Genomic DNA, 22,526 nt, shown 5'->3' with positions numbered 1-22,526 from the left:
GGAGCCAATCCGTGCGTTTGTCTTTGAACGTGAGCACGGGGGGATGGGGTGCCTAAAAGAAATGTTTTATTTTTTTTTTTTTTCTTTTGATCACTTTTAATGCTATCACAAGGGATGGACATCTTTATGGAGAGATCTGGGATCTAATGGCGCTTTTCCACTGCATGGAACCGTACCAGTTCGGCCTGCTTTTGTGCTTTTCCACTGCTGGTACCGCATGGTATAGGGTCGGAACGGTTCGGTACGGTACGGTATAGGTTTGCTTTTCCACTGCATGGAACCGAACGGTACGGCCCTGAAAAACAGTACCTACTCGATTGTGGTTCCAACAGGTACCAAACTGGTACCATATCCCACAATCCTTTGCATGCAGTCACTACTAGCCACTGATTGGTCAGAGAATCCCACCCACCCCGTTGTTATCCCACCCACTTAACTTAGTACTACTTTAGTGGAAAAGCAAACCTATACCATACCGTACCGAACCGTTCCGACACCGTACCATGCAGTACCAGCAGTGGAAAAGCAAACCAGGCCAAGCAGGGCCGAGTAGAGCCGACCTGGTACGAGCCGGTACTTGCAGTGGAAAAGTGCCATAATAGACCCCAGATCTCCTTTCTGGCCTCCAAAGCAGCAGATCAAAACTGAGATTGGTTTGATTTGCTGCTTCACAAGCCAGCAACTGGCTTCCAGTTTCTGATGTGACACAGAGGGAAAAACAACATCAGTTCGTCTCATTGTGTCCAGGGAAGCTGATGCCGAATGTCGCATTCTTACCGGGCTCCCTGATTGGTAAAGGTGGCCTGTAAAAGTAATCCCAGCAGCTATATAGCTGCTGGGATTACTTTTACAATGTGCGGAACTGCCAGACCTAAAAAGCAATACCAGGATCATGTGACGGGGCAATACGTTTTTACACTATGTGGAGTCCATTCTCCGTTCCTTGTTTTTTCCTCATGAACCAACCGGTCAGGAGTATTTGAGTCGGCAGTGAGGGGGATAGCAAGATCGATTGGAGCGTTTACCAGGGGCAAAGGAACTCCACAAAGCCTTATTGATCCTATTGCCGTATGGCAAGGAGGATCAACAGTATCTGGTGAGTGGGAATTTTGCTTGTCTTCCGTTCACATGGGGTGCGGTTTCCTTTTGATGTGAGCGCTTAAGTTTGTGAAGAACTTTCACCCTACTGATAAAAGATCACGGATCTGTTCAAATTTAGAATACATGGATTATATTATTCTACACATATCTGGACTGTTTTTCTTTCACTGGAACACTTTGCATATTGTTTTTATTATGATTGTGTTTATTAATGTTTGGCACATGTCACTTTGTTCCTTGAAATTTATAGCATCACTCATGTTGCACTTAAATTGTATTTATGAGATCTAGAAAATAGATATAATTTCAGGATCAGGGGTCTCCCCGAATCGATAAATGACCTGGAACCTGCGATTCATACACTCATGACTGATCTTATCCCGGATATTTCACCACATCACCTGGAACTGGATCGCTTTCACCGGGCCCTGACGGCACCACGTTCTGACGGCTTACCTAGGGACATCATCGTGAAACCCCATTTCTATAGAATTAAGGAAAAGGTCATGGTGGCAGCTTGCACGATGTCACCCTGCTCGACCATCCTATACAACTGTTTGCGGACATATCCCAGGCAACTATACAAAAAAAGCGATCTTTAAAACCGCTGCTAACTCATTTGATTAATCGTCAAATCAAATATCGCTGGTCATACCCATTTAAACTGTCCTTCACATTCAAGGGAAAGTCCCACTCTTTCACCAGCTTCCATGAAGGGGAGGATGCCCTCCTGGGCATACTATCCATAGACAGCCCCCCAGCCAGATCCCCACCGGGGTCCCCAGTGGATGCTTCAAGGCCGCTGTCGCCCTTATGGTCAAAATCTACACAGAGGGGCAACGCCAAGCCGCGGCCCCCCCCATGAATATTGGACTGTCTATGTTCCTGGTCTGGTTCCTGTTTCTTGGAAGACCCTGGTCCCTGAGTACTCCGTGACCCGGGGAGTGTCTGCCGGTTTGGCGGACAGTCACAAGACTTTTATCAAGAGCCCCATGGTTCAGGCGCTTGTTTGTTCCCACGCAACGGACCTGGACTATACCTTTGGGGGGGGGGGGGGCGATTAGTTGGACCTGATCGCCCTGAATGATTCATGCTGCGGGCTCCTGCTGGAAGCTCCGGTTCCCTGAATTCTACTGATTATTATTATACAGTTTCTCTTAGGTTCTGCTCACAGAGTATAAGGGATGGTTCCCTCCCACCTCCCGGTTTTTGTATTCCACTAAAACCACATGTTTTGTTAATTTTTTCTCCTTCTGTCGGACCGACCCTTTGCTGTCGGCCGAGGTGAGGAGACTGCACAGAGGATTGTTGGTTTCATAACCGGCCAAGTTTATGTCCTGGGGGGCAGTTACCTCTTGTCCCTAATTTTGTTATGTAGTCCTTTAGCTTGAATTGAAGCAATTCGGGTTGTTTCCGCATGCCACTTTCTGCGACTTTCCTCACGGCTATGGGTGGTGAGCAACCTCGCAAAAGTTTACAGGGTGCTGGACCCCAAAACTAGCCAAAAATGTGTAACTTGCATGTCCTAATGGCAGATCCCCCGCCCCCCCTCTCCCCTTGTGGGTGCTGGGGGGGGAGGGCCAGGGACTTTTTTGTTCTTTCTTTCTTGTTTCTTTTCTGACCTCTTTCTTTTCTTCCCTTCCCTAATAGCGGTGTGTCGGTATCCAGGTTCCTTCTATTTCAACCCAGAGATCCACGTGTCTCCGGCACTGGGGAGGCAAGGGAGATCGATCCTGCTGGGATACAGGCGGTGGTGCCAGCCTGGATTAATCTATCCAAGCTGACCCTTCACAGTATTTTGATATTTACCTTCCTCCAGCAGCTGCTTCACGTTACGTTATTGTATTTTATTTTAATTCAACACCTTATGTGGTTTTGGTGACCTTTTATACAATTACACTATACCTCCTGGTGCGAGTGAAACTACACTATTAATACCAGGATCAGGACTGTAGCTGCAGTCATGATCCCTGTATAACAGCTTCCATACGAGGCTGTATATAAATATATATATATATACACGGCGGTATTGAAGTGGTTAAAGAGATATTTTAGTCAACTGGCTGTAGTTTGGAAAATAAACTCACGTAACAATTTTTTTTTTTTTTTTTTTTTATACAATTGTGTTAAAGCACTACTAAGGTCACATTTATTAATTTAATGTTTTATCATACCATCATATTCATTGTTTTATCATACCATCATATTCATTGTTTTATCATACCATCATATTCAGGTTTTACCTACAGTTCCTAAGCGCAGAGGATCACATTATTGTTATTAACTGAGTTTTTTTTGTGGTACTTATTTACAGGTATCATAAAAAGCATTAATCACTGACTCGAAATGTTGTATTAGTATTGTTGCAATGTTTTTTCTTACTCTGAAAATCTATGCATATCCCCAGTCTATCCCTGTAGCTGCTGTTTTTAAAATTCCTGATGCTTTCTAACAGCCAGCCAGGGTGAGGGTGATACATCAGCTTCTTGCTGATTGCAAAAGTGAAAGAACACATCCCCAGGCACCTTTTAAATATGCATGTTCTAGGGAGAAAGCTGGTCATCAGATGCTTGATTACATTCTCAGATGCCTGCCCATTAGAAGCTTCATTACATGAATGTGCTGGAACTGGAGAAAGTCCAGAGAAGGGCAACAAAAATAATTAGGGGAATGGAGGACATCAGCTATGAGGAAAGACTACAAGCACTGAACTTATTCTCTCTGGAGAAGAGACGATTGAGGGGGGATATGATATCAATGTACAAATACTGTACTGGAAACCCTAGCATATGGAAAAACCTATTCAGAGAAAGGAAATACAATAAGACGCGTGGCCACTCACTAAAACTAGAGGAAAGGCGGTTTAACCTTAAAATACGCAGGGGGTTCTTCACTGTGAGAGCAGTAAGGATGTGGAATTCTCTTCCGCAAACAGTCGTATCAGCAGGGAGCATTGATAGTTTCAAAAATCTATTAGATGGGCACCTTAAAGACCACAACATACAGGGGTATACAATGTGTGGTTAACAGTAGACACACACACACACACACATCATAGGTTGAACTGGATGGACTGATGTCTTTTTTCAACCTCACTAGCTATGTAACTATGTATGTAACATTTTCAGACCTCCTTCTGTAACAGTAATAAAACAACAGATCAGCACGGCTCAGCTAAAGTCTGCACCACGCAGTGGCCAGCAGGGAGGAACATACTTGTCTAAAGGGATACTGGCAATGGGTTCTTTCACTCAGGCTTATCAGTTGTTATCACACTCTCTGCACATCTAGTACTAAGGAAGATATTGTGAGAACAGAATTATTTGTAGACACAGGTTTAAGGTTAATTAATGCAGATGGGGATCTCTAGGGTATTTAAAAGGACTGAATGTACAGAATTTTAAAGAAACAGGATGGAACAGTTCAGAACTGAAACTCAAAGCATCTATTATTTATTTTTTTTACACAGTTTTTTTTTTTCAAAAAAAATTTGTGATCATTTTTATTCTTATTCCTGTTTTTATTCCTATTACAAGGAATGCAAACATCACTTGTAATAGAAATAAGCAGGACAGGACCTCTTTAATGTGAGATCTGGGGTCAAAAAGACCTCAGCCCTCACATATACACTAAAAAAGAAAAAAAAAAAAACATTTTTTTCATGATGAAAAAAAATTGGCTCTTTAAATCGGTTGCTAGGAGACGACGTTTAACGCCGCACCGGTCCTCCAAGACTTCCTGTCTGTGAGGAGCATGGACCGGATCATTTTCCCCGCTGCCTGCAGGTCCGGTAAGCAGGAAAAACCACCGGGAAGCGGCGGGAGGGGGCACCTCTCTCGCCTTTTCCCCATGTGCTTTGGGGGGGGGTAAGGGCAGAGCCCCCCTGCCCCAAAACACCCTCCCCATGTTGAGAGCATGTAGCCTGGTATAGTTCAGGACGGGGGGGGGGGGGGCATTCACTCTTGTCCCCCCTTTCTCGCCTGCATGCTCGGAAAAGGGTCTGGTATAAATTTTGGGGGGGGCCCTACGCCATTTTTTTCATCGATGACATAAAACTTTGTTTACATTCAGCTGTCAGTGGGGAAACCAGCTGACCGCTGATGCGTCATCAGTTGTTAAGGACGTGGTGGTCGGCTTCCAGGCCCGCTCCTTAACAACCAGCTATTCGTCACACAGAATTTGAATCTTTGTGAAAATTTGGAATTTATTAGAAAATAAAGAAACCAAACTAAACTAAACCAATTTTTCTGTTCTGCACATGTCTAGCAACTTTGTAGAGTACAAACAAAATGATCAAAATTGATCAAAGTCAAAGTTGTAACAAAGTCGCACTTATCCAAAGTCTCATCAAGTTGCACTGCAAAGTCACAGTGGAAGTCGCACAAGTGGGAATGGACTTTTATAGGTAAAGTTGATCCAGGGAATATCAGATTGGGGAATCAGGAAGGAATTTTTTCCCCTGCTGGAGAAAATTGTATCATGATTTGCTGGGATTTTATGCCTTCCTCTGGATCAACTGTGGGTATAGGATTGTGTATATGGGATTGTATGATTTTTTTCCCTTTTATTGGTAGAACTAGATGGCCTTGTGTTTTATTTTTTCAACCAGACTAACTATGTACTGTAACTATGCTGACTTTGGTTATGCTTGAAGTTGTTCTTTAAGGCCATAATAAAAGTGAGTTTTGAAGGATAACTTCACCTTTTAACAAAATGTAATAAATGCACATTTTTTTTACTGGTAAAACCATATGCATTTCTTATTTTTTGTTTTTGGGGCCTCCACCGGCAAGTCAGCAGATCGCTGGTACCATTCAGGTCTCTTGCAGACCTTTCAGAGTATCTGTGTGGCCGTACATTGCACAGGCAAGCAGATACAATCTGAAGGAAGACTCAATGAATTACCACAGGGCCGTAGTAGTTCATTAAAAACTACAAGCGGCCAGCAGGAAAGGCTGTGGGGACTTGTAGTTTTCCATTCACAGAGTACTGTGAATGGGTGACGTGACCGGGAAGGCGGAGCATTGCTTTTTTAAAATGATGACAGCTAGCAGGGGGGCAAAGAAGATCCCATTAGAGTGGGGGACCAGATGGGCATGGCGGCAGTTTGTTCATAACATGCCACACCCATATTCGGGGTGTAACATGTTACGAAAGATGAACTTATCCTTCAAGTAAAAGCAAGATCAGCAAGACCTCTTTATTTCATTACTTACCAAGCTCATCCTTTGATTTTCCATTTGAAGCTAAAAGTGATTTGGTGAACTCGTATCCGCCAAAGAAGACGAAGTATCCAGGCATTTCTCTGCATATGGTGCTGATCAGACCCCGGTACAAGCCAAAGGGACCATCCTGTTGCATAATGCCTTTCAGCACTGCCCACACTGTACTGACACAAGCACAGACATCACATGAGAGATCCTGAACACAACATTAAACCTTATACAGATACAATACTGGGTCTCATTTACCTGAAAAGGTTATGGGAAAAAAATAAATTCTCTCAGATCAGATCACATTCTAGTGAATAAGAGAGAATCTAACCAATTTCTAAGGACACTGATGCTACCCATAGACATTAGATGATGCTAGGAGGTAGGGCATAATCCAACCAATCACATGCATTTATGATGGCCTAAGCTTCCATAGGCCTGAGGAAAGAAGTGAGAGAGGAGCTGTAGACACATCTGGTGATGGTTTGCAAAGGGACTAGATCAGGGATCCTCTAACTACGGCCCTCCAGCTGTTGCGGAACTACACATCCCATGAGGCTTCGTAAAACTCTGACATTTACAGACATGACTAGGCATGATGGGAATTGTAGTTCCTGAACAGCTGGAGGGCCATAGTGTGAAGACCCTTGGACTAGATTGTAGCATCTGCAAGTAACTCACAGATATCAGACCATCGTATAGTAGGGGGATCACTCAAACTCCAAATACCGTATTCTGCATTAATAGTTGGCCAACACAGTACAATACTCTACTACTGCAACGGGCAACTCCATAAACAGACGGCGGTGTATAAATAAAATTCATTGTTAAAATTTAAGTTTAGCCTAGCCTCTTATATGGCGGGCAGTGCAGTGGTTAGCACTTCCATCTGGTAGCACTATGGTCGTAGTTCAAATCCAAACCACAGCACTACCTGCCTGGAGTTTGCATGTTCTCCCTGTGCCTGCACGGGTTTCCTCAGGGTACTCCGGTTTCCTCCTACACTCCAAAGACATGCTTTTAAGTTAATTGGTCCTAGTACGTGTATGTTTGAATATGAGTTAGGGACGTTCGATTGTAAGCTCCTGAAAGCGGCTCTTCAGTAATATTTTAATCTTTCCATCTATTTAAACGTCTGTTGTGGTTTTAACTTTGGGTAGTAAAACATTTTTTTTCTGCCAGTAAATACCTTATACAGCCCACTTCCTCTTTCTTGTCTGGTAATTAGCCTAGGCTCATGACATCATGCACGGCTCTCTCTCTCACTCTTGTGAGAGTTTGCCAGCAAGGGTAGAGAGGTGAGTCATAAGAAAGCCAAGTAGAGCTTTAGAGTTGGAGGGGGCTGGTTGAGCGTGGAGATAACAGGAGACTGCAGAGATCCATGTGTATTCATCAAGAGAGGAGAAATGTGCAGGCAAGCAGTGGTATCAGTGTGTCTGTTTGTATACAGTATCTCACAAAAGTGAGTACACCCCTCACATTTTTGTAAATATTTTATTATATCTTTTCATGTGACAACAATGAAAAAAATGACACTTTGCTACAATGTAAAGTAGTGAGTGTACAGCTGGAGGAACTTGACCTCAACCCGATAGAACACAAGGTTTAGAAGTGTGTCTATGGGAATGTTTGACCATTTCTCCACAAGTGCATTTGTGAGGTCAGGCACTGATATTGAATGAAGGTGTTCAATCGGGTTGAGGTAGGTCAGGACTCTGTGCAGGCCAGTCAAATTTCTCCACTATAAACTCGCTCAGCATGCCTTCTTCTGTCATCCATTCACTGAAACTAAGGGGCCAAGCCCAACCCTGAAAAACAACCCAACACCATAATCCCCCCTCCAGCATATGATTTGATCCAGTGCACAGAGCAAGGTCCATTAAAGACATGGATGAGCAGGTTTGGCCTGCACAGATAGAACACCTTTGGGATGAATTAGAGTGGAGACTGCGAGCCATGCCTCCTCGTCCAATATCAGTGCCTGACCTTACAAATGCGCTTCTGGAAGAATGCTCAAACATTCCCATAGACACACTCCTAAACCTTGTGGACAGCCTTCCCAGAAGAGTTGAAGCTGTTATAGCTGCAAAGCGTGGGGCAACTCAATATTAAACCCCACAGACTAAGACTGGGATGCCATTAAAGTTCATGTGCGTGTAAAGGCAGGCGCCCCAATACTTTTGGTAATATAGTGTTTATATACAGTACTGTGCAAAATGTTTTAGGAAGGTGTGAAGAAATGCTGTAAAGGAAAAATGCTTTCGTAAATATATATTTTAATTGTTTATTTTTATTAATTTACATAATGCAAAGAGAGCAAACAGAAAAAAAAAATCTTAGCCCCCGTTCACACTGGGGCGACCTGTCAGGCGACCTGGTCGCCTGACAGGTTGCCGCAGGTCGCCTTCCATAGAGAAGCTGTGGACCCGTTCTAATAGGAGCGACACAAGTCGCTCCAACTTAGAAAAAGGGTCCGGAGCTTCTTTGGGGCGACCTGCATTGATTTCAATGTTATGAAGTCCGTGCCGGCCACTCCGAGGTCGCGGTGCGAGCAGCGCGCCGCGACCTGTGAGGTCGCCCCGGGAAGTAGCGTCGCCCCAGTGTGAACAGGGCCTAAATCAAATCCATATTTGATGTGATTATCCTCCAGGCTTGAAACCAGCATCAATTCTTACACTGGCACAAAGTCAGGGATTTTGTAGCATTAGAGTTAGGTGTTTGAGCAACCAAATATACCAAGCAGGTGCTAATGAACATCAATTTCATATGTAGTTTGAAACATAGTCATTAACTGAAACAGCTGTGAGGGAGTCTTAAAGTGGGCGAGGAGCAGCCAAACTTTGCTGCCATGGTGAGTCTGTGGAAGACAGTTTCATGTCTCAGGTCATACACCATGACAAGAAGACACAAGGTAGTTATACTGCATCAGAAAGGTCTCTCTCAGGCAAAGATTTCAGAGCAGACTGGGGTTTCAAGATGTGCTGTTATAGCTCCTTTGTAGAAGCACAAAGAAACTAGCAGTGTTGAGGACTGCAGACACAGTGGTCCACCATGAAAACCTAATGCAGCAAATGAAAGTCATGCTTACTTACCTTCAACATCGGAAAATATCCGGATGTGCCATCAGCACAGAACTGGTGGAAACCAGTGGGACCCAGGTACACCCATCTTTTGTGTGGAGAAGTCTGGCCAGAAGTGGTCTTCATAGCGGTTAAAAAATATCCTACTCCTGACGTGGAAACAAGGCTAAGCAACTCAACTATGCATGAAAACATAAGAACTGGGGTGCAGAAATATGGCAGCAGGTGCTCTAGACAGAGAAGTCAAAATCTGAAATATTTGGCTATAGCAGGAAGAAGTTTGTTCACCGAAGGGCTGGAGGGTGGTACAATAATGAGTGTCTGCAGACAACAGTGAAGCATGGTGGAGGTTCCTTGCAAGTTTGGGGCTGCATTTCTGCAAATGAAGTTGGAGATTTGGTCAGGATCAATGGGGTCCTCAATTCTGAGAAATACAGGCAGATACTTATCCATCATGCTATACCATCAGGGAGGTGTGATTTGCCCCAAATGTATTCTGCAACAGGACAACAAACCCAAACATACAGCCCATGCCATTAGGACTATCTTTACCGTAAAGAAGAACAAGGAGTCCTGGAAGTAATGTTTTGGCCTCCCACAGAGCCCTGATCTCAACATCAATGAGTCTGTCTGGGATTACATGAAGAGACAGAAGGATTTGAGGCGGCCTACATCCATAGAAGATCTGTGGTTAGTTTTCCAAGATGTTTGTAACAACCTACCTTCCGAGTTTCTCTAAAAACTGTGTGCAAGTGTACCTAGAAGAATTGATGCTGGTTTGAAGGCAAAGAGTGGTCACACCAAATATTGATTTGATTTGGATTCCTCTTCTGTACATTTACGTTTCATTTTTGCTAACTGAAAAAAAAAAAATTTAGGACTTCCATTTCTGAAATCATTCTTAATTTACAGCACTTTTTCACACCTGCCTAGTGACTATACACACACATACAGGAGAGAGAACATGTTGAGTCAGAACAGTGGATTCCTGCTGAGAGAGCACACACTGTTCTTCAAGTCACCTGCCACCGCAGAATTTTCCGGAAAATCTGAATAAAGCTTAAGAGCCTTTCTGGAGAAGACCTTATCCACACCTTACAGTGATTATGTGGTCCTCTGCTTGGAGCTTTTCACATCAAGTGGAATATTCTGGCTTTTTGTCAGCGGAGTGGAAAGTGGTGCAAAGAATCCAACTACCCCTTTGGATGGGTATACATATATATATATATACCAATGTCTTTACTGACCCATTAGGCGTATGCCAAACTGGGTCTATATCTTCTGGTCTATATCTTCTGGTAAGCCCCCCCTGTTGTCCATGGTGGTAACTCTACGCACAGTGTTTTTGAATATAACGGGGGTTACACACAGAGGATTTATTTCTTCATATCACATTGGACTTTTTTCTTTATTCACATTTTTTTTTCTAATTCTTTACTAGTCAAAAAGGTGCATAACGTACACGCATCGGTCCGTAACATGGGTTCTTTATTCACATTTAATTTAACCTTGTATTGATATTACTGATCGACCGATATCGGTTTTTTAATGCCGATACCGATATTTTGGTCATCGGATATCAGTATCGGCAGATATCAGCCGATATTTTCGGAAATGTAAAAAAATTTTACATTTTTTAAATTTTTTTTTTTCTAAAGATACTCCTTGTGGAGGGATCTGGGGGTCTAAAAGACCCCAAACACCTTCTCGGCACTGAAAAGCATTCAAAACGCCAAGTTTGGCTGTTTTGAATGCTGTCAGTTTTTTTTAATTTGGCGCCGAGTACCCAGAAGTGATGTCATGACATCACTTCCAGGTTTTTTACATGGAGTCGGGCGCATGCGCACTTGCGGCTTTCACGGGGACACATCTTCATGCTGCACCGGGTCTTCTCTTCGGCGGCGGCGGTGGAGGTAGGATGCTCAGGTCTACCGGTGGGAAGGGTGAGCCGTGGAAGGTGGCGGGAGGGGGGGGGGGGGGGTACGTCCCCTCCCGCTCCTTGTAATGACAGCCGAGCGGCTTCTCAGCTGCATCGATTGTCATTACAAGTCAGCCAATCGTCGGCTATGGACACCGGTACATTGGTGATGCCTCTAGCTGCAGGCATCACCCCAGGACATGCACTTTCCCTAAATATCGGCAATATCGGTAACCTCAGGGTCCGATTCCGATATATCAGGTAAGTGCATATCGGCCCCCGATATATCGGTGTTGCCGATAATCAGTCGATCTCTAATTGATATTATTTCCAATTTATGTATGTAATTTATTAGCACACATAATTGTTCATGTTTTAGCTCTGCACATTTTTGCTACTAATTACTCACACACATCATAGGGACAAGCAGCTCGATTCTGACCTGTAATTACAGTGAAAACAGATACTTTTGTTTTTCCCTTTGAGTTTTACAGAATAACCTTGTATTATTTTTAATGTGGACCATCTCTTTCACATTTATAAATAAATACAGGAAATGTAGGTCAGTGCCTCCTAATGGATTGCCCCTAACCACACGGTTTTCTCTCCATCAATCAATACTTACTTTTGTCCCCGTATTATCTTGCCAGAAACTTGCAATTCATGCATGGCCTGGAGGCGGCATTTCACCAGCTCCGTCGGACAAAGAACCAAAGCAGAAAAAAAACTGGCAAAGGAGCCTGCAGTCGCATTTTGGAGGTCACTGCAAATAATAATGTGATTATTGGTTGTACGATAATAATTGAATCACAGAATAAAACAATGCAGGGTATCATATGCATTTCAGTTCACTTATAAATATGATTTTGGGATTAAAGACAGGACTGGTAAAGCCTAAAGTGACCCTGTGTCCAGACTATACACACTAAGGATTTACATACTCTAAACAAGCAGTGAAATCACTTTAAAACAAGCCCTCCTGTGACCTGTGTAGCTAAGGGCATTGTGAAGAAATTAATCTGCAAAATTCACAACGGAGGCACTAAAATCTAGCCATATTTTCTATTATTTTCTATTGCAACAGATCATGGCAGCCTTCCAGTCTTCTAATGTAAAGGTCTCTTTCACATGGGGCAATTAGCTGGTGTCTAGTGCAGGACCATCTTTTACTGGCATGGGTTTGCACAGGTGTTGCATGCATCCCGGTGCCGGAGCCCCATTGCTGTCTATTGTGAGAGGTGGCTGCACAGACACAGCTGTTGTGTCTCAATATGACATGTGGGAGAGGGTCTTTGAACTCACCCTGTGTGTTTAAGGACCTGTACCTGCTTGCTTATTATATTGGGAGACATCGGCTGTGTCTATGTAGCCGCATGTCCCAAGAGACAACAATGGGGCGTGGGCACCGGGATGTATGAAAACATCTATGTATCCAAGTGCTGATAAAAGGCAGCTAATCCTCCCATGTGAACAGGGCCTTACACACAGCAGGTGTTTTGAAAGCCTTTTTTGTGATCTTAAGAATGAATTACTTTACAGTACATACAATTAGAGAGGTCACTGAAGGCTTGTTTTAAAGTTCTTTTACTGCTTTTTGTTAATATGTAAATTCAATGCACTTTAATGTCCATAGTCTGGGCCTAGGTGCACTTTAAAATCCAATTCTCATTGATCTGAATATTTTATAAATAAATGTTTTTTCAGCTTACCTTAGTGCTGCATTTTTGTCTAAGCCAGCAATCTTTCTCACAATCTTCTGACAGAAGCCATAGCTCATGAAAAGCACAGAGTTTTCAGCAATGTTGGCGAGAAGGGCTGGACTGGTCCCTTTGTAGAATCCTCGGAAGCCCACCTGTTTGTGAACCTTTACCGCACAGTCTATCAGTCCTCTGTACATGGTGGGGAATGTCTGCATTTTTACCTTAGCAGTGTCTAATGGCTGTCCAACTAGGACACATGCTATTCCACCTACACAAATAAATTACATATTATATAGAGAGTTAGCAATGAAAGATGGCACTTCTCTACTGTCCACCAACGTAAGAGGCCAGTTCTCCACTGACCACCAATGTAACAGGCTAGTTCTCCACTGACCACCAATATAAGAGGCCAGTTCTCCACTGACCACCAATGTAAGAGGCCAGTTCTCCACTGACCACCAACGTAAGAGGCCAGTTCTCCACTGACCACCAACGTAAGAGGCCAGTTCTCCACTGACCACCAACGTAAGAGGCCAGTTCTCCACTGACCACCAACGTAAGAGGCCAGTTCTCCACTGACCACCAACGTAAGAGGCCAGTTCTCCACTGACCACCAACGTAAGAGGCCAGTTCTCCACTGACCACCAACACAGAGACCAGTCTCCACTGACCACCAAGGCAAGAGGCCAGTTCACCACTGACCACCAACGCAAGAGGCCAGTTCACCACTGACCACCAACGCGAGAGGCCAGTTCCCCACTGACCACCAATACAAGAGGCCAGTTCCTCACTGACCACCAACGCAAGAGGCCAGTTCCTCACTGACCACCAACGCAAGAGGACAGTTCTCCACTGACCACCAACGCGAGAGGCCAGTTCCCCACTGACCACCAATGCAAGAGGCCAGTTCCTCACTGACCACCAACGCGAGAGGCCAGTTCCTCACTGACCACCAATGCAAGAGGCCAGTTCCTCACTGACCACCAACGCGAGAGGCCAGTTCCCCACTGACCACCAATGCAAGAGGCCAGTTCCTCACTGACCACCAACACAAGAGGCCAGTTCCTCACTGACCACCGACGCAAGAGGCCAGTTTCTCACTGACCACTGACGCAAGAGGCCAGTTTCTCACTGACCACTGACGCAAGAGGCCAGTTCCTCACTGACCACCAATGAAAGAGGGCAAATCACTGACTGCCAATCTTAATAGGGCACTACACTTACAATGTAAAGGAGACGTTTTCCAATGGCACCAATATAACAAGACACTCCTCTAGCCTTCAGTGGCCATGTAAGAGGTCCCTTTTCTTCTGATCACTGAAAAAATGGAACATTACAATGACAACCAAGGTAAGAGCAATCTATAATGACCACTAATGTAATAATGCATTTCTGTCTAATATTATTACTATTAATAATATTATTTGTGTCATGATAAGAGATGAGCTCAGTGTTTGGACCGAATACTGGCTGTTGGATGTTCGCCAGAATGGCAAACATTTAGGGCATGTGGCGTGGACCAACATGACAGCTTATGGCTGTCAGTGGTTGCTGAAGAAGCAGAGTGTGCTTGCACCCACCGCGTCCTTACAAACCACTGACGTCACCCCAGCCATGTCAACAAATGGTCGGGGATCAGAGTGGTTACACTGTTGTCTAAATATGGCAATAACATTGCCCAAATATGGCCAAAACCATATTGGGGAAATTATGTCATCACTATCCCTGCCACTTCCCTTATATTGCCGATGACAGCTCAAGGAGCGGTACAGTTGGTATCGGTCCCGTGCGCCAGGTCATCTGTTTTTTTCAGTGGGCAGCAGGCATCATGATTGATAATAGAGGGACATTTTTGGGGATATGCATTTTTTTTTTAAAGGATTTATCACACATTTGGGTGTTTTTATTTCTAGGTAAGTTTTTTTTTTTGTGAATGAGTTTGGGGCGGTATTATTAATGGGGATTCCAGAGTCTGAAAGACTCGTCAAAGACCCCCACAAACACCAGGTTTGTGGGGAAGAAGCCCTTACTCCCCCACCCATGTTGAAGGCATGTGGCTTGGTATGGTCCAGAAGGAAGGTGGGGGGTGCACACTCGCCCCCCCCTTTCCTGGTCAAACAGTCTAAATGCTTGGATTAGGGGTCTGGTATGGATTTTTAGATTTTTTTTTTTATTGCATGGAGATCCCTCCAAAATCTGTATCAAATTAAAAAGGCCTGGTATGGATTTCCTGGGGAACCTCATGCATTTTGTTTGCATGAGGCACCCCCTTAATATCCATATCAGGATCAAAGGGTCTGGTATGTATTCTGGGGGAGGGGACATTACACTTTTTTTTTTTTTGCTTTAGGATGTGCTAAACATTTAAAAATAAAAAAAACAGCATGCAGGCCCCTCCAAAGGTCCCCTAAATATACAGAAGACCCTTGGAGGCATCTGTGTGCTGTTAAAAAGAAAAAAATGCCAATGAAATATCGTTTTCCGTCAATCTTAAACACTTTTTCCTTTGTAAATGGCACTTTCTGTACAGCACAGAGATGAACGATATTCGGATCGGATATCGGCCCCGATACGGGCAAAATAGCTGGATCGGGGGATCGGAAAAATTAAGAGATCCACAAGCCGATCCGGTTTCGCTCTTTACATAGCATGTGAGGGAGCAGAGAACAGCTGTCAAAGAAAAAAAAAAGAGCCTCCTGCAAATGCCTTTCAACTCTCCCAGATAAGTAAACACAATGATTACAATGTATCTTTTCGTTCCGTCTGCCGGAGCAGGGAAGTTTAACCTCTTAAAGACTAAACCCATGACATTTTAGATATTGAATGCAAAATTGTTATAAGGTACCTGCCGATACCGATCCGGAAGTATTATTTTGTTATAAACTCACAAAACAGTACTTCCAGATTGGACTCAGGATCAGCGATTTCACAAAGCAAAAGATCGGGATCGGGATCAGGACCAAAAAAGTCGGATCGGTGCATCCCTACTATCTAATAGCCCAGGCAAAGGGCCGTCCATCTCATTCCTAGCCATGCTTATTAGGCCCCTTTCACAGGGGGCTGACTCAGATTAGATCAGCAGAGGATTTGTCCAATGATCCCCTGCTGATCACCGCTCAGTGGGTAGATGACAGGTGACAGGTCCGTGTCTGCTCAGTTTTGCAGAGCAGACACGGACCAAGCCTGCTCAGCTCTATGGAGCACTGGGAGTAAACGGACTCCGCTGCCTGTTTACACCTGACTGCCCCCTGATCTGATATGCCTAGACAGAGGGGGGATCCTCTTAGGTTTTTCTTAAGCAGACCAGATCGGATTGGAGGTAAGCGGGTATAAACAGACACCAGTCCGTTTACATCTGCCGGTCCATAAAAGTAAATGGAAGGTCTGATCAGGTCTGCCTGAAATACTGACAGTAGGACCTGATTGGTCCCTTCATGTGAAAGGGACCTTACTGGTTACTGCTTTCAAAGAGGAGGAAGATGTTAAAAACTGATCATCCCTGGTGTGTCATATAAATTATGAAGACTGCTGCATTTTTGATCCCCTGGATAGAATCACACAACTAATATGATTTCTATGATTTTCTTCATACATAACATAACTTGTATGGTACAATACTCCCTCATGTAAAATACTTTTTCACACAGAGCTTCATATAACAAAAGCAATGCAACTCCATAAACCAAAATATAATAACAGATAAATGGCTCCATCAATGTGCTGACATGTCCACATGACCTGACTCACCTATAGCTCCGGCAGTGAGATCTATAGCTGCTTGTATAGCTGAGTTAGGCGCCATTTTTCTGACAAGCTGTTTCTACCTAGAAAAGGAAAATCATACAAAATTTACTTTGTTTTACCTAAAGTAGTTCTAAAGCCTAAACATTCTTTACCTTAATGCATTCCTGGCATTAACCCCTTGGTGTTGGCTGCTGCCGGCCCTTTAAGGGGGTTTGCTATGCTGGGAGGCAGGTCAGGGCTTATGGCTACGTGACTTCCCTGATTGGCTGTCACAGCGGTCACATGATCAAAAAAGTCCCAATTGCAATACAAATCGGACACTGACACTCTTTTTGGGGACCAGTGACACTAATACAGTGATCAGTGCTAAAAAATATGCACTGCCACTGTACTAATGACACTGGCTGGGAAGGGGTTAACATCAGGGGCGATCAAAGGGTCAAATGTGTTCCTAGCCAGTGCTTGTGTACTGTGGGGGGGGGGTGCTTTTACTAAGGGAAGTGGGTGCCGGCAGACATAGAGTCCATGGTACCCGCCGCTGGGCTCCCACTGTGTGTGATCACAACGGGAATATGCCACCGGCGGCGTGCATGCGCACCCCCAGACACGGAAGTGTCAGATCAAGTGCTAAGTACATTATCTGGCACATAGCAGCGCCCTGCTGCAGTATATCTATGTTGGGCTGTCGTGAAGTGGTTAAAGCGGAACTTCACCCAAAAGGGAAAGTTCTGCTCTTCCTCCTTCCCCACATAATTTGACCTGATATTGGCGGACACCTGCTCCCCTACGTCCAGTCAAATTTCCGAGCCAATCTGGGATGGAAGTTCGCCCCCTCCTCAGCCTTCTGGGACACATATCAGGTCCCAGAAGACTGTGGGACCAATCAAAAAGCACAGCGCGGCTCGTGCATGCGCAGTAGGAAACTGGCTGTAAAGTTGCATGGCTTCATTGCCAGTTTCCCTTAGTTAAGATGCCGACGCCTGCATTTGAAGCCGATTAAAGAATGAGCCTGGCTGAGGACAAGGCTGGATCCAGGGACAGGTAAGTGTCCTTATATTAAAAGTCATCAGCTACACTTGTAGCTATTGACTTTTCATTATTTGGGGGGAGACTGGAGATCCTCCTTAGGGTATATAGCTGTCCAAAAAAAAAAAAAAGCAATATACTATAGTTAAAGCGGAGTTCCGCCCCCCCCCCCCCCCCCAAAAAAAAAATTAAGTCAGCAGCTACACATACTATAGCTGCTGACTTTTAATATTAGGACACTTACCTGTCCTGGAGTCCAGCGATGTCGGCACCACAGCCGATGTTTCCATCAGCTGTCGAGGTGCTGCCCTCGCCGGTAGTGAAGCCTTGCGGCTTCACGGACAGGTCCCTACTGCGCATGCGTGAAGTGCGCTGCGCATTTGGATTGGTTCGGCGCCGGGGGGGGGGGGGTAGGAGGAGGGGACCTAACTTCGCCGCGGCGCCGTTTCCCAGAAGTGGGGAAGGGTACCTGTCAAAAACAGGTACCCGTTCCTCCCTCCCCCCCCCTGAAAGGTGCCAAATGTGGCACCGGAGGGGGGGAGGAAGCATATAAGTGGAAGTTCCACATTTGGGTGGAACTCCGCTTTAAGCTACACATAAGGGCACATAAACAATTAGGTAAGACAATGAATTATCATCATATTTTATGATTTTGGAAAAGTTCAGTCCACAAAAACCTTATGGAGTAATCCACCAAAGCCTTTACCTTCATAGGACTAAAACTGCCTGTATGTGTGAGCAGGTAAGATGCTACCCATTCCTTATCACACTCGTAGTACAAACATATAGCTTATACTTCTACATTCGAAGGACAAGCTACATGTTTGTAGTACGGAGTGTGATAAGGAACTTAACTAAACTATTTATTAGTTTGCTTAAGCATAGTGCAGAGCTCTGCCTAGTTCTTTTAGAAGGGGTTAGGGATATATTAGGGATATATTATGTACACTGTATTACCAATAGTATTAGGACACCTGCCTTTACACACAACTTTATTGGCTCCCAGTCTTAGTCCGTAGGGTTCAACATTGAGTTGGCCCACCCTTTGCAGCTATAATGCTTTGAATTCAAAATGCAGCATTGGGGCTCTTTCACACGAGCGATCCGATCAGATCCGCCTGTCAGTTTTTTAGGCGGATCTGATCGGATCCTCCATGCAGCTCTATGGGGCAGCGGATGTCAGCGGAGACACCTCCGCTAACACCCGCTGCCATCCGTATCCGATCCTGTCAGTGAAATCCGGACGAATGGAAACCTATTTTCCATCCGTCCTGGGATCGAATCGGATGAGAGCGGACAGGCGGTCCACTCTCATCCGATCCCCTATAGAGAGCAGCGGGGACTGTGACACCTCCCTCTCCACACTGCAAGCGGAGACGGAGCTGTCATCCGCCGGCTCAGCGGGGATCGGCGGATCGATCCCCGCTGAGCAGCACGGATCCGCCTACGGAGGCGGACCATGTGAAAGAGGCCTTAGTCTGCGATTGACCTGCTTCACCAGCAAGCCAAACACATCTCAGAAATACAATGCAAAACAGGTCAAAGGCAACCTCAGAACTGTCATCACTATAAATACAAATAGGAATCTGCTGACTCGCATGGATGTGTGCTTTAAACCCATATTAAGGAGGGGAGCTTTCCGCTCTGTCCCCTCCTTACTCACTGGAGGGCCGGGATGTGGAGTGGGTGGGAGCGGCCGGCTCAGCCTCTCAGTGGCTCACTGAGAGGCTGAGCCAGATGCCGGTCCAAGCATGTGGGCGTATCCCTACTCCATTGTCACGATCTTGCTTGAGCCTGGATTGGCTCTGAAAAGGGCACAGCCGCGCAGACAACTTCAGCCCGCTGTCTGCTGAAAACGAGTCACAGGAGTGCAGAACGAACAGATATAAAAAACAGAAACAATGCAGGTCTGCATTTATTAGAGTGGAGCCAAGCTTATCTTTAACATTGCCCGTCATGGAATGATGTCCCTTCTGTGTGTGCCAAGGACTGTGCCAGCGATGTAAACTCAGTCAGGCAGGTAAGTGGATTTTCTTGCAGATAAGACACTGCATGTCTCTTCTGAATTGCACAGCCTGTCTGCCCGCAGTTTGTGACGGGGGAACTTTACATGCTTGTTCACACCAGGTGCGGTGCAGGAAGCCATGCAAGATTGTGTTTTCCCCATCCCATGAAAACACACTGCCTTCTGCAGACACGCGCTGGTGCCATTAATTCCTATTAGCACCTCCACACCTCTGGCAAACACGTGTGCATTCACAGCCGCCAAAACACATAGTACTGTAGCACCATGCAATTTGACATTTTAAAAACTGCGCCTGTAGTACTTTTTGAGCATTCCTGCATGTTTGGTAGCACATTGGCGTTAATGGTAGGCCCTTAAAGTGGAGTTCCAGCCATTTCACTCACCTGTCCAACGGTCCAGCGATGCGGCTGCCCGAAGCCTCGATCCTCTCCCTCGGCGCCGGCATCACTGCTGTAGGCACCCGGCTGTGACAGTTTGCGGCTTCACAGCCGGGTACGCACTGCGCGAGTCGCACTGCGCGTCATGATTGGCCGGCAATCTTCTGGGACCTCTGACATTTTCCAGAAGATTGCAGGGAGGGAGGGGGAGAGGAGAACTTCCGTTCAGGGCGCCGCGGCGCTCCGAGCGGAAGTGGGAGCGGGTACATGTCAAAACTAGGTACCCGCTCCCCCCCCAAAAAAATGACATGCCAAATGTGGCATGTCAGGGGGTTAGAATACCTAAAGCGGAAGTTCCATTTTTGGGTGGAACTCCGCTTTAACACGTGAATGTTTGGGAACGCGCAATAAACGTGCACCTTTGTGGTATGAACGGACCCTGATCTGTGGTTTACACCAATGCGAATTGTCATGCGATTTGACAGTTTAAAATCACATGACAAGTCACACCCCATTGCTGGAAATGGAACCATCCAAATGTGTGTTTCAATGGAGCGCAGATCATTAAACAGATCCCTCCAGCAGCACGCTGTCACCGATGACAGGACCTTCTATCTTCACCTGGTCTGATTGGCTGAGCCACGATGACGTCACTCCCGCACAGTCAGTGTGCTCTCAATTCAGAGCGCAGTGCGCTGGGGACGTCACCGGTTGCAAAAAATGTAATGTAAATGGCTGCTATAAGGAGATTGTACATTGTATGGTCACCATAAGGAGATTGTACAGTGTATGGTCACCATAGACAGATTGTACAATCAGATTGTAGTGAATGGCTGCCATAATGAGATTGTACAGTGTATGGTCACCATAAGGAGATTGTACAGTGTATGGTCACCATAGACAGGTTGTACAATCAGATTGAACAGTGAATAGCTGCCATGAGGAGATTGTAGAGTGTATGGTCACCATAGGGAGATTGTATAGAATTATTAGTGTCAGGAGACTGGAGTACTCCCTATGAGTGTCAGGTATAGATGAGAGTTCTATGTGTATGGAAGGAGGGGGAGAAGAATAGGCCGGTGTCAGCATTCCATCACACATCCATATGGAGTAATGTATGGACAGACACCTTCTATCAGTGTAGGGGGGGAGAGGCCCATAGAGGCCGGTGCCATGTGCTCGGTAGATGATGTCACACATGTGACTACAGATCACTGTCTCTATATATATTTATATACAATGAATGTCACTGTGTACTCACCGGGGATCTGCATCCGATGACACTGCCAAGAACAAAACCCCGCCTCCAGCTGTCACATGGCCCCGCCCCCTCTTACTATAGCACGCCGCCGCCTAGGACAGGCTGGGAGGGAGCGCGACCTCTGTATATATGAATGGCGGTGACCTGGGGGCGGGGATATGCCGAGATCACATGACTCAGGTATAGGAATCGCTAAATATATGGGCGGAACACCGGAGACAGGTCACACACAGCAAAGGCTTCCGTGATATCCCCCTAGATGTGTTATTCCAGCGGCAGCCACTAGGGGCGTGTGATTCTGCTGGTCGTACAGTACACACTAGACTACAGCAACATACAGAGCTTCATCCAGTATGTTCACATCAGTCCCTGACCCCAGAAATTTACACTATGAGATCCTAACCTCACATGCCAAGGCCAATTAAACTATTCAATTTATATTAGACCACATGGACTGGCTGGGAATCGAACCAACAACCCCAGTACTGCAAGACGGACATGCTGACCACTAAGCCACTGCAACACCTGTGAGTGAAGGGAGTCACTCATTACAGTGTAACTAAAGACAAGAGGTTATTACCCCCTAATCTCCATGCGCCGCCCCCCCTAATCTCCATGTGCAACCCCCCCTAATCTCCATGTGCAACCCCCCCTAATCTCCATGCGCAACCCCCCCTAATCTCCATGCGCAACCCCCCCAATCTCCATGCGCCGTCCCTCCTAATCTCCATGCACCATCCCCCCTAATCTCCATGCACCACCCCCCCAATCTCCATGCGCCGTCCCTCCTAATCTCCATGCACCATCCCCCCTAATCTCCATGCACCACCCCCCCAATCTCCATGCGCAACCCCCAATCTCCATGCGCCGCCCCTAATAGGGTGACCACGTGTCTCGGATCGCCCGGGACAGTCCCGCATTTGGAGAGTCTGTCCTGGGTCCCGGTCACCCTCATTCCGGGACAATGCAGTGTCCCGGAATGATCTGAGCCCGTGAGCCGCCGTCCGCCGACCGCTGCTGTGCTGTGACAGATAGTCACTTCCTTATACTATGCGATCGCCGAATCAGATTGGCATCGCA

The 22,526-nt window shown here is 45.7% G+C and overlaps 1 protein-coding gene across 1 annotated transcript in view; it reads right to left on the bottom strand.

Annotated features, from left to right (window-relative positions):
* LOC309545588 (mitochondrial ornithine transporter 1-like) overlaps nt 1-21,464 on the bottom strand; it is a 31,893-nt gene extending 10,429 nt beyond the window's left edge. The window contains exons 1-5 of the mRNA XM_082244820.1: nt 21,447-21,464; nt 16,760-16,836; nt 13,022-13,280; nt 11,938-12,075; nt 6,318-6,490 (exon numbers count right to left, since the gene is read on the bottom strand). Coding sequence (XP_082100946.1) covers nt 6,318-6,490; nt 11,938-12,075; nt 13,022-13,280; nt 16,760-16,814 — 625 coding nt within the window. The 5' untranslated portion in view covers nt 16,815-16,836; nt 21,447-21,464. The remainder of the gene's footprint in view (nt 1-6,317; nt 6,491-11,937; nt 12,076-13,021; nt 13,281-16,759; nt 16,837-21,446) is intronic.
* Nucleotides 21,465-22,526: the final 1,062 nt, after the last annotated feature.

The sequence above is a fragment of the Pelophylax lessonae genome, assembly GCF_965119305.1.
Source record: "Pelophylax lessonae genome assembly, chromosome: 2".
Taxonomy (NCBI): domain Eukaryota; kingdom Metazoa; phylum Chordata; class Amphibia; order Anura; family Ranidae; genus Pelophylax; species Pelophylax lessonae.
Note: the sequence above shows the minus strand (reverse complement) of the source record. Positions and strands in the feature narration are given on the sequence as shown.